This window comes from Tinamus guttatus, unplaced genomic scaffold (genome assembly GCF_059628265.1).
Source record: "Tinamus guttatus ecotype Peru unplaced genomic scaffold, ASM5962826v1 Tinamus_guttatus_pri_ptg000293l, whole genome shotgun sequence".
Taxonomy (NCBI): Eukaryota; Metazoa; Chordata; class Aves; order Tinamiformes; family Tinamidae; genus Tinamus; species Tinamus guttatus.
In genome coordinates, this window is record NW_028288827.1 from 23824 (window position 1) to 36071 (window position 12248).

Here is a 12248-nt window from a genome sequence, read left to right on the forward strand (position 1 = left end):
AATCCTATCGAGGCCCAGGTCCCTGTCAGGAAGGGGTCAGTAAGCATTCACATTGCATGTTTAAACAGTTTCCAAGCAGGATAACGGGTTCAGCATCATGGTAGACTCTGCCAGAGGAGGTTCACCCTGAAAATTCCCATAAACCCTTGAAACCACAGCTCCCCATCTGCAAAAAAAGTAGATAAAAGCCCTTCCACACTACACAGGAATGATATGAAAGGCTCGGATGCCACTGGAGCAGATCCATCCCCAAACAGCCCTTCCAGGAGAAACCTCTCCTGGGACTGCATGGATGCTCATAGGAATGGACTAGTTTCAGGTTGTAGGATCCACCTTAAGGTCTGAGAGCCCGTTGCCCCATCCAGACCTCTACAGCTATCAGATCACTCACTGCAACCCCGTTAATAGTGTTCATTTGGTACATGTCGGTAGTCGCCACGAAAAATGGGATGATCCTCCTCAAAACGTTTCCACCCGCCAGCATCTCTGGGAAGGGGCTCTGCAGCCTTGCAAAGCAGCCTTCTCCTTCGGCGACCTGCAGTTTAAGGACTTGAGCTTTTAGGCTCCGTGTGTTTTTTTGGAAAAAAGGGGAAAAGACAAAGAAGACACGAGCAGTTTCCCTAAGCAACAGTGCAACTTGGCGTTGCTGCAGGGCCAAGCGCAGACCGGCCTCGCGGGCCGGCGGCGCCGCGGCTTGAGCAACGCGCCCGGCGCGACACGGGAAGTCTGGGGCAACAGCGGGAACTGACTCAGAAGATCAGGGTGCCCCGTCCCGCCGCTTAACCGCAGCCTCGTCCTTCCTCCGCCTCTTCCTGCCATAAAGCCAGAGCCACCCGGTTCCGCTCCAGCTCCATCAGAGGCCGTTTGGAGCCGCGTGGTGCATCCCGGTGCTGCAGGATGCCGGTCCCCTTGGAGCCAGCGCTGCTCGGGGCAGCCGGGCAGGGGAGCGCGTGCTGAGCAGCTCCTGCTCAGAGCGCTGCCAAGAGGAAATGCGCTTCCCGTAAAGTGGGCACCGAGGCGGGCGCGCTTGCTGGAATCGCTTGAGTGGTAATTACGCTCCTCGAATATTGGCATATTTAAATAGTTTCCAAGACATAGTAAGAGGCTTTCTCCCTCCCCCTGTTTTTCCGCTGTTGTGCAGCGAGCTTTCACTTTGAACAACGGATGATCTGGAGGGGAGGAACTTGCCCCCAAAACACAGGTATATACAGCATATACTCTGAGATGGGGCGAGGGTACAACAGCTCTCATCAGGATGGAGGAGCCATGTTTAGCTTTTTGTTGGTGCATCCTTTCCACCCTGGGCCAGGGTTGCAGCCTCTGTGGTGTTTTGGGTGGACGTCCTGTTGGCCAACTGGATGGGACAGCATAGGACTGCAGGAAAGGCCCCACGAGCCCCTCAGCAGCACCCAAAGGAAGGATGCCCCTTGCAGAGCATCTAGTCCATGAGGCCGAAGTGGTGCTCAAAGGTGCAGACCCCAAACCAGCGCGGCAAGACTGGGATAGAAAATCCCCATTCCCCACGACTTTCTGTCGAAGATGGAGACTCCTCCTCTGTCTGAGACAGTTTTCTGCTTAATACACCGGATTGCATCAAAGAAATACCTGGCTGTCATCATCCACGGATCCTCCCAGTGAAAATGATCCTGGCGAGCAGGCCCAGTGTCTCAGGCCAGGAGCCAACAGTATGTCTGGTACGAGTTTCTTCATGGGCCCATCTTTCATCATCTCCCACACTCACCCCTAAAGGTTATTCTTGAGCTGGAGGAGAGCTAATAAGCAAGGAAACTCCTGAAACTTGGAAGTAAAAAGCTGATCTAGCCTTACACTGGGAGCCTAGGGCATGAAAACCTCTGACTTGCCCACACTGTGAGCATTCGCTGGGCGAATCCTAGTCATTACGGCCCAAACTGATCCAGGGGATGGTGGGACATTGCCTGGGAAGGGGGACAAGGACTTGCTGACTGCTTTTCCTGATTTCAGAAGCCTCAGGTCTTCACTGGACATTGGTGAGTCCAGGGCAGGTGCCAGTGGGTTTCTGAGGGAGGTTCTGGAGAAGGTCCCCAGTCTGGTGGCCCCTGTCCTGGGAGAGCCGGTGGGCTGGGAGCTGCCGCGGCGCCAGCGGTTGGTGATGGCAGGCACACGAGGGAGGTCCAATATCAGCTTTCCAGGCCTGGTTCCTCATTTCTTCTGACCAGAAGACCACGGTCGGCCCTCCAAGGTCACGCAGCTAAAAGGCAAGTGCGATTCTGCAGCACAAGTGCACACGGTGCCCTGCAAAGGACACACAGCAGCAGGGCAGACGGACGGAGTGCCCTGGGCAGCTGCACAAACACAGCACAAAGCATCATCATTTTATAGATCAGTTAAAAGAATAAATAATTCTATGTTTTTGGCATATAAATATATATTTATGCATATACATGCACACACATGGGCCCATATTTAGAGCAAAACATGTAAGCTACCTGTCTGGTCTTGGCCCTTTCATGATGGGTGTGTTGTCCCAAGCGCCTTGGGTTGCTCCAGTGGTCTCTGGTTTATTACTGAACAGTCCCAACTCTGATGCCCTGGAAATTGGACTTTGATTTGTCCGTACAGAGGCAGCAGTAAAGTATTGCATGAAAACAGCTATTCTTTACCCCAATTGCCAAGGTTTTTTGGGAGATGAAGCGAAGACAGGAGGGAAAGGCAGAGTAGAAGTTAATGGCTGTTGTTTAGGTCAATAAGATATCGATTACATATTTTGTGGGCTAAAAGGTTGACCTTTTAAAGGGCAATTGGCGCCTGCAAGATTTGATTTAGGAAAAAGGGAAGAATTTCAATTTAATTTTCACTTCTTATTTCGGCTGGGAGAAACTTGCAAGATTGCAGATGCCAAAGATGCCCTTTTCCTCTTTGCTAAGGAGGGAGAAGGGATTCTTCCTGGGTTTTTACTCACCCAGGCATGTGCTGTGCCCTGGTAATTTCAATTTTCTTTCTCCATAAGGATGAAGAGCTAAAAAGGACCCACACAGAGGCTCTCCGCTCCCTCTGCTCCTTCCCTCTGCTGATCTCTTGGGAAAACCCCACAGATGACAGATCATCACTCCATGACCCTCTTTTAGTCTTTGACTCGTAGTTGGTGGGGCATAAAACGAGCGGAGTCTTCCCCAAACCAATCCACTCCATAGTCATCCTCACACCGTGCAATTGTTGCACCGTGTAATGCAGAAGTTGAAAGGTTTCTGAGCTGGCACCACCGCTTGCAGCTAGTGGTGATTTTTCCAGGGCCGGTTGGGAAGTACCACCAAGCACCGGGACAACTCTAGTTTCCAAGAAGTATTGGGGAATCTCTGTTTTCACCTTAGTTGCTCTCTGGATACTTGAAGACCTCTGTTTTTCCTGCAGCGCCATCGGATTTTGTGCGTTCAGCAGCACAGAACGGATACAAGGAAGACTGAAGTCTGCCATTTACTTTGCCAAGACAGCTGGCGAAAGTGAAGTACAGCTGAGTGTTTCATCATGTCTGCCAAGACATATTCATTTTGGATTAATTTTAAGACAGTTTTTAAAGTGATGATGAAAGATTATGCAGTGTGCTTCAGCAGCATTAAAAAATCACTGAATTTTTTAAAATCTCTCATTCAGATTGTCCCAGTTTGGCAGCTCAGGGGTGTAGCTGATTTGCAATTTGGAGCGATTCACTGATAGTGACATTTTCATTTATCTAAGTACATGGAAGTGCTGGCACAATCTGTGGGTGGTAGCAGAGCCTGCGGTATTAAAACATGGCTACTTGAAATAATTCATTTGCAGTGAGGCTATATAGACCTAACATATGAGAAGCATCCATCCAGCAAAAACACAGCATCTACGATTAAATGCTCACAGGCTTCTCATGCTGGAGCCTTGCAATTCAGGGTAACTGCTCTCAAAGAGCAACGTACTGATAACAGTGTCGCTCCTGAACGGTTGCAAGTCTTTCCAGCCGTAGGAGCTCACGAAGAGAGCGCAGACAAGGGATGCCAAGTCCTGTAGACACACACAGGGGGCATGTGGCAGCTCCTGATGCCCTGGTTTATGTCCTCACCACTTAGGAGTGGGTCAGCAGAGGGCTATTTCAGCATCGCCTTCACATCCCATAGCACCATGTGGTCCTGGTACCGCACGCTCCTGGAGGACTGTTGCATCTGAAGGCAAAGATGCAAGTGCAGCTCTGCAGCTACATGCCCACGGCCCAAGTGAAGGTTGCAAAGCTTCCCTGAGCTATGCCCAAATCAATCACCAGCCTCATCCGGAATAACCCACTCAACCTTGTGGAGCTGGGATGCTGTTCCCCGCAGGGTTTAGTCCCAAGGGATGTCTGCACGGTGCTGAGAGGCCAGGGCCACTGTGGGTGCTGCTAGAAGATGGCCAAGACATCTGGTAGGAGCCACAGCTGGAGCAAACTGTTAGGAATTCTTTGAGAATAAGACCTACTGGCTGCCCTCTACCAACTCTTCATGGTCAGGACTGAACAGTGAACACAGATGCTCCTTCCACCTACCCCCTTGCTCACATGAAGCACAGCAACAATTAGCCCAAAACCCTGGGATCCACAGGGAAGCCTGGCAGAGCCAAGCAGAACCTACAGCCCTGTCTAATCTATTTATTGCAACTTGCACAAGCAGGAGATAAACATATCCCTCCCGTCTAAACGACAAATGACATTTTACTGCCATGTTAAAAATGTTAAAAATGGACTGGTTCCCTTATCATGCTGCTGACGACAATTTTATGGATTATCTGTCTTATAGTCAAAGGGGAAAGAGCCCTCTTGGAGTCTGAGGGCGTGGGCACATTTGATAGAGCATCTACCACAACATTAGCCTGAGGAACCTCCAAAATAAAAAGCCTTGATGCAGCCCCCAGTGTTGGTGAAAGTTCACCCCAACGGAACAGTTCTAGGAAGATTCGCACCCCAATCTAGGTTTTAGCATGGTATGGATTTAGAGAGGAGGGGAAGACACACATCTGTAAAAAGTAACAACAGGAACCAACATTTCTATTCTCCGAATCTGAAAATTCAACCAAGACAGGTGATTGCAGTTATCACTTGCACAGCTGTTACCTTATGGACCAAGAATGGGAAATGTTTGTAGAGTCTATTGAAACATCAACACACTCCAGCCCAACAAAATGGCAAGTCAAACACACAGAATGATGGGGCTGCGACCCTGCTGTTTACAGCAATAGGCATTTATGCAAGATCACTTGAGATACTTGGGTCCCTGTGGTACAAATTGTTAAAGGTAGCTGGCTAAGACAACTGAGGACCTGTTGGATTAGGACCAGAAAGGATTTACAGGGTCCAGATAACTAAAGAAGTGAAATCATGAAAAATGTCTGTTCTTTAAGCCTATTAGCAGGGTTTTTGCCAGTGGAGACCAGCTGATCAGGAGACAGTCGATCATGGGGTTGACTCCACCATGACTAAACCTAATCACTTAGACAGCCGAATCATACAACATGGGCAAGAATAACCTCAGCTTCTCAGCCGACGAGCTCGTACCCAAAACATCGGAGCTTCCAGATAGTCAGACTGGGTGGGGGGATGTTTGCTTCTTCCTTTCCTGTTTAACTTGTAGATCAACAATCTAGCAGACCTGTTGACAATAGTGTGTGTCGTTCCTGTAGCTTGTCTCACATGCTCTTCTGTTTTAGGCTAGTAGGGCCTTAATTTTTCATACCCTCAACTCTGGAAGATTTTCGGACTGTTTTTACCCAAGCTGAGGACACCTGACTCAAAAGCAAGAAAAAAAATATAGTTTGCAAAAAAAGTTCCATTTTAAGGTCATGACCACCTGTGAAAACAGTGGAGCGAGCTGGCAAGAGTTTTCTATTAGATGGGAATTAGCATGATATTGCAGTAGGACACATCCCTTTTTTCCCCACGCTCAGATTTAAGGCACTGCCTACTCAATAAATGAAATGTGGGTCTTCCTTATTGCAAATCACTGTTAAGGTATAAAATCTTGTGCACACGGGTGTCCAGACCAGCTGGCCGAACATCACTGCGCCGCAGCTACTACATCAAACAAATACCACTGCAGACTGTATTTACTTCTTTAAAATGCTTTTTTTTTTTAATTATGCATAATAAATCTTCCACACAAAGTAATGAAAAGGATCCTATGGTGATACTTTACAGATCTGAAGGAAAACAGGGTATTTGTGAACATGCCACGCTGCAGACTTCAGGACAGGGCTGGAGCTCCACGGCGCTCCAACACCTGCAAGGGCCGATCGGAGCCGCGCGCCTTCCGCATGGATCTGGGGCTGGCTTTGCCTTGCAGCTCCAGCTGTTCCAAAGCAGCCGGGATCCATCAGCCTTTCCTATTAATTAAGCGCACGAGGAAATTATGCGATTGCAACAAACCTGTTCCTTCTGCTCTTCGACATCACAGGAACGAGGCGACGGTGAGAAATAATTTGCAGTGTGTTTCCTGTGTGGATCCGGCAGCCGGTTTGACCTATCCTATCAGATTGCTGCTTCGCATAACCCTTTCCTATAGAAAAAGCCCTTTTGAGGAAAGCTGGGTTCACTCCGGTTTGGCACCCTGGGGCTAAACACCCGCTCCATCCGAGCCCTTTTTTGGGTAGCTTCTCCTGAAGGTGCGGGGTGGTGGGTGGCATTATGGGGTGCAAAAGTGCATCTTCAGACCAAGCTTTCCAGAGACTGCACAGCTCTGTTAACTCCCAAGCTCCTTGGCTTTGAGGAAAAGAGAAAATTACAGATCACTGCAGTTACCAAGACAAGTCGTTCCCCTTTGTCGTTTGCTTGCAGCCAAAAAATAAAGAAAAAAAGTCCTAAAGATAGAACAAACATATGTGCAGCTCGGGCACGGTTCAATCATTTCTCGTGTTTTACTGAGAAAAACCTGCAGCTCCACTCTTGCTATTGCCCCATCTCCAAAGCTTGTGCCATTTCCAAGTCCTAAATGTTCTGGTGCTGTGCATGCCTCTTTGCAACCATATTTAAATAAATATGGAAAAGCTTTTTTTTCCTTTTTTTTTTCTTCTAAGCTAGCATTTCCATGGATTTCCACCTTTAAATTAGCAGATAAAAGTACAAGTCTAACATAACCTTCAGGGAAAAAGAGTGCAAATAATTCTATTTAAAGCCACTCAGGACTGTCTGAAAGCAAGTGCACCCTGTGCTTCGGCTCTGTAAGCAGGACATGCTAGGGCAGGCAATGAATATAGGGATTCATCATATACGCTTAGGAAAGGTCTTCCCGATCCCCGTGCTTTGGCATGCAACGTGCTGGTGACAGGTCTGCACTCAGCAGCACTGGGATGACGACAAGCGCCCGAGTCCTCGTGCAGGTGAGTATGGCCAGGAGCCTCCCCAGGGACAAAAAAAAAACAACAAAAAAAAGCAACTTTGAAAATGTTCTCTCAAAATCGGGTCAGTCCATTTCTTTTGCTCTTACAACTGCAGAGACTGTTTGGGGATTATTTGCCTTAAGCCAGGTATGTCAGAAAAGGACACTTCCAAAAACAACAGTTTTCTACATTCAGAGAAATTTACACTTCTGCCCTAAACCCTGCAAGCGCAAACAGGGAATTTTCAACACGGCGTTTTGCTGGGGGATCCCCACCACACACTGCCACCACGACACACGTTTTTACAGGACGTTGGCCTATTTTACAATCTCATACCTATTTTCTTTGGACATTCGTGCATGCGCTCAACTTCCCGAGGTGAAGCAAAGCAAGAGGCTTTGCTCTGAGCATGAGGGCTTCTAGCTCTCTAAAGAGTATTTGCCAAACCAAGAAAGACTCACTATTGAAAACCCTCCCGCCAACTTCATGGCATCAAAATGGGGTGTTTTGCATGTGTCTGCAGAGCTAATTTGGTTAACAAGCTGTTTGCTAGCTTGCTGGCATGACAAGGGGGACAGTTTGGAGACCGCAGCCGGAACGGTGCCACCCAAAGCAAGAGTGGCCCTGGGGCAGGAGCCAGCAGAGCTTGACCCAAAGAAGCTGCCTCGCTTTGAAGAAAGGAAAAGACAAACGCTACTTCCAAATCACAGCTCCCCCCGTCTCCTTCCTCATCCACCCCGGTGAAGCCGAAGGAACAGTCGGCGCTGTGGCGGGTAGTAACATCACACCCCATGTGTAAGGCCTCATCTTCATCAAACAAGCTCGAGGTTAGGGGACTATAAATACAAACGTGGCCTACAAGGCCAGGTCCTGGCGGCCGAGGAGCTGCACTGTCCGCGGGCAGCGAGCTGGGCTCCCCATAAGCTCTGGGGCTGGAGGGACCAGGTATTATGTGGGGCCGGGCCGGGGTTTCTGTGGCTGGATGGAGCGGAGCTGGCCTGGCCGCGGCGGCCGCCTCCTCAGCCCGAGTCCATGGTGAAGAGCTGGATGTCGCGGGGGTTCCAGTACAGGGCCACGGCCGAGTTGTAAACCAAGGACCAGACGTAGGGGATGAAGAACTCCTCCGGCTGCTCCTCTTCCACGTACTTGAACTTCAGCTCAGGAAATTTCTGCAATGAGAAACAAGAGCCCATTGAGGGGAGGTTTGCAAACACGCAGCCCACACAGACGCTGGAGAAAAAAAAAATAATGCAAGGAACCGAACTGTTAGACTTGCAAGAAAACATTGACCATGAAGGATAAAGGGATTATTTATAACTCCACCTTTGAGACAGATGCTACGCTGGCACATTGCGTTTTGCCCTTTGGCTGTTGGTCACACTTCCTACTCCCAGATTCACCCTCAATTTGTCTGTCAGTGCAGACTGAAAATGTGAATCCTTTACAAAGGTTTTAAGGAAAACTCATTTACAGCAGCCCTGCTACAGCCTTCGTGCTTGTGCACATACAGACCTGCTTATTTCAGTCCTCTTTAAAACGGATTCGGCAGTGAATTGCACTCAGCTTCCCAGGAGGACCTTTAGAAAGGTCCTGAACACATACACAGTTTGTAACGTGTTTTCAAGAAAGCACAACGTCATGGCAAACTCTTTTTTTTTTTTTTTCCTCCGATTTCTCCTTGACTTTCTCAGTATAGAAGTTTCCAGGACAGAAGGTCTCTTTTCCCAGGAAGCAGGGGGGAGGACAGAAGCACAGCCAGACTCGTGGGTGGGTTCTGGGAGATGCTATTTGCAGCTTTGCTTACAGGTTCCTCCGCAGCTTGGGCCCTTGTTTTGGGGCAGAGCTGAGCCTATTTTTACATCGAGCTATTCAGTCATATCGCCTGCTTCTAAATGTTGCCTGTGTCAAGAGCTTGGCAGAGCCTCAGAGAAAAGCCGCATTACAATGATCACTGGGGTAAGATAAAACATGGCCCATTTTATTATTTATAAGGCTGTGGCTAAGACTAAGAATAAACTCAACGGTGTGACATGATCAGAACAAGCATGGCACTGGCTGAGAAGCCTCTCTGCCCATTAATAATGGAGGGAAACACTATCACCTTCCCGCATTCACCATGCTCCGTGCTCCGGGGTACGACACCCTTCCAAGGGGCACTTGGGGGCCACTTGGTTTTCCGGGTAACTCCCTTAACTTTTGCACACCCAGCCTATTTGCACTCATGGGTGCCTCATCGAGTTTCATTTCCTCAGTGTGACACACTGAGTCTGGCGCACAGAAGTTCTCCCATGACTCTTGTGTGTTCCCAAGCCATTCTTCTCCACGACGTCTCTCCTCCTGTCTGTTCTGACCAACCTCTTCAACCTTCCACATCATTTGCTTCCTCAGTCTTAGTCCCCCACCAAACTCACCCACAGTTCTAATTTCCCCTCTCCTAATCTACTGCCTTCCCCAGCTCCATCCCTGTATCACCATGGTATCTCTTTATCACATCTTCTATTTTGCACCCATCCACATTTTCTTCACCCCTACATGCAAAATTCTTCCCCTCCCATTTCACCTTTCATTACGCAGCTTCTCTTTTACACACCACATCCCCAACCCCATTGCCCTTACTGGGTTTCTTCTCAGGAGATCCTCCTGGGGAAAGCACCTTGAAGATTCCCACAAATATTTTGCCACTTACTTCAGCTCTCCTCATCCTCTCATCCTGAGGTTCCTGCTAGGACTTTTCCACTTTGTGAGATCCTCCTCTTCACTGATACCCTCAGCCATCCTGCCTTAGCGCCCTGCCACTCCAGCCCTCCTCTCAGGCCACTGGAATTCCTTTGGCAAGTTCAGCCTCACCCCAATCCAAACCTTATGTGTTATATATAGATATAACATATATATAATACATATACGTATTATTTTTTCTTTAAACTGATATCCTACCTCGCTTATCCGCAGTGTAATCTTTCCCACTTCCCTCCTAAATGCTTCCTGACTTGTGGTCAGTGTAGACAGAAACGTGTTCAGTTCAGCCTTGCATCAGCAGAATGAATGGTTAAACCTCACGACTAAACCACTGTAACACTTCCTAGCAGAGAAAAGCCCTTACACAGCTGTCATTCTTCACCCTAAAGGTGGCTGCATGCCAGTACTGCAGCATGGAGCAGTCCTTCAGAGACCAAAGGGAAAAAAAATGATTAAAGATGCTAATTGCAGAGGAATTAGACACCGATAACTTTTTTTCACCTTCCCACCCGTAGCTTATTACCACTGGTTTTGCAAACACTCGTGGCACCAGTCCGGGACCCCTTTGGACTCTTATGAATCCTAATAAATGTCTTCTTTAGCTTTAAAGCAATAAGTAAACTTGTTTTATTAGAAATTCCAGTGGCTACATCAGAGGTGGCTCTGTGCTTACCATGCCATCATCTCTCTGCCTGAAGGGTTGCATTAAATAAGCTAGACAGCTTCAGTATGTTCAGGCAATAACTGCCATGTATTGATCTTATTATTATGCTTTTCTCCAGACTGATCAATGTTGCCATGCCTTGTGATCACACTGTAGTGATTTAGTAATCAACGTCCAATTAACGATAGTCAATCACTGCAATCACCTTGGACTTAATCCCACTCAGTGTTGGTCTCGATTGTGTTGCAGGTTGGGAACATACAAAGGATAACAGGATTTTAAGGAGAAAGATAAGACGAAGATGAGTGACACAGAATAATCTTAAAATCATCACATTCAAACCACCTAAAAACATTTTGGATTTTCTGGGCTGACCTTAAAACACTTTAGACCAACAAGCATTAAACATCATGCAAAAAGTTTCACCAATGACAGGAAGCTTTAAGATTTTGGACATATGGTAGGTCAAGGCAAGTTCAAACACAGCTCCGTGCCCCTTCCCTTTGGCACGTGCTGCTTCCAAACAAGCAAACTGCAGCCCTTGCCGGTGCTGCAGAGGTGCAGGAGGTGACACTGCATCAACGTTTCAGCAGAGCTGTGAAACAATCAGGTCACAGGACCCTCAGAGCCCTCCTGGAAACACAGGGGACAGCACCAGTGACATGTTCATGCTTTTGGTTTTGTGTTTTTCTTCCTTTTCCTTTTTTTTTCCCCACTAAATACCACAGCTAACAAAATTCTCCCAATCGCAAGTCAAAGCAGCAGGAAATGGCTCCAGCAGAGCCATTTTTTTTTTTGCACTTGTACCCAGCCATGGCCAGAGCAGAGCTACCTCCAGCTAGTTTCCAACACACCTCCCCAAGACCCGTGCTTGCTTGACGCTTCAGAGCCCAAGGTAGAGCTGGGATTAACGGCAGACTTTAGATAGAAGACGTTTATCAGCTCCGGCGAATCACCCTACCACAGCAACCTACCCTGTTTTCTTCTGCCAGACAAAGCAGAAGTCAGATTTAGTGGTTGGGACAGAGGTAGAAAACTAGACAGGCCAAAACCTTTGCAGACTGTCTGAGCTGTCAATCATATGATTCGATGAAAAACCACAGGAAGTCCGATGAACAGATGCAGAGCTGAACTGCAAAAACTTTGCCACCACAAGAGTTCAACAACATCGTTTTTTCTCCTTTTTTTTCAGTTAACGATTAGGAGATAGCATCACGACCAGCCAGCAGCACCTGGCACGACTCCAGGCAGCCCGGTGGCATTAAAGCTCAACTGCTTTAGCTGTACATTGAGAAAAACATAAACCCTTCCATCACAAATTAAACATTAGAGCTGTTGGGAGGCTGCAGTGTCTCAGTGGATGGTCTCCAGTCCATGATAACGCATAAGCAATGGGGATGGAGCAGCTTTGAGAGCCATTTTTGAGGTCATCTGTGTCTTCACTTTTCAGTGATCTAGATATTTCACCTAATCAAAGAAATGGGATAGTTGGTACAGG

The 12248-nt window shown here is 48.0% G+C and overlaps 1 protein-coding gene across 2 annotated transcripts in view; it reads right to left on the reverse strand.

The window, feature by feature from the left end:
• Positions 1-8307: 8307 nt before the first annotated feature.
• DYM (dymeclin) overlaps positions 8308-12248 on the reverse strand; it is a 187103-nt gene continuing 183162 nt past the window's right edge. For both annotated transcript variants that reach the window (XM_088527844.1, XM_010217755.2), the window contains one exon: positions 8308-8519. In XM_088527844.1, coding sequence (XP_088383970.1) covers positions 8370-8519 — 150 coding nt within the window. In that variant the 3' untranslated portion in view covers positions 8308-8369. The remainder of the gene's footprint in view (positions 8520-12248) is intronic.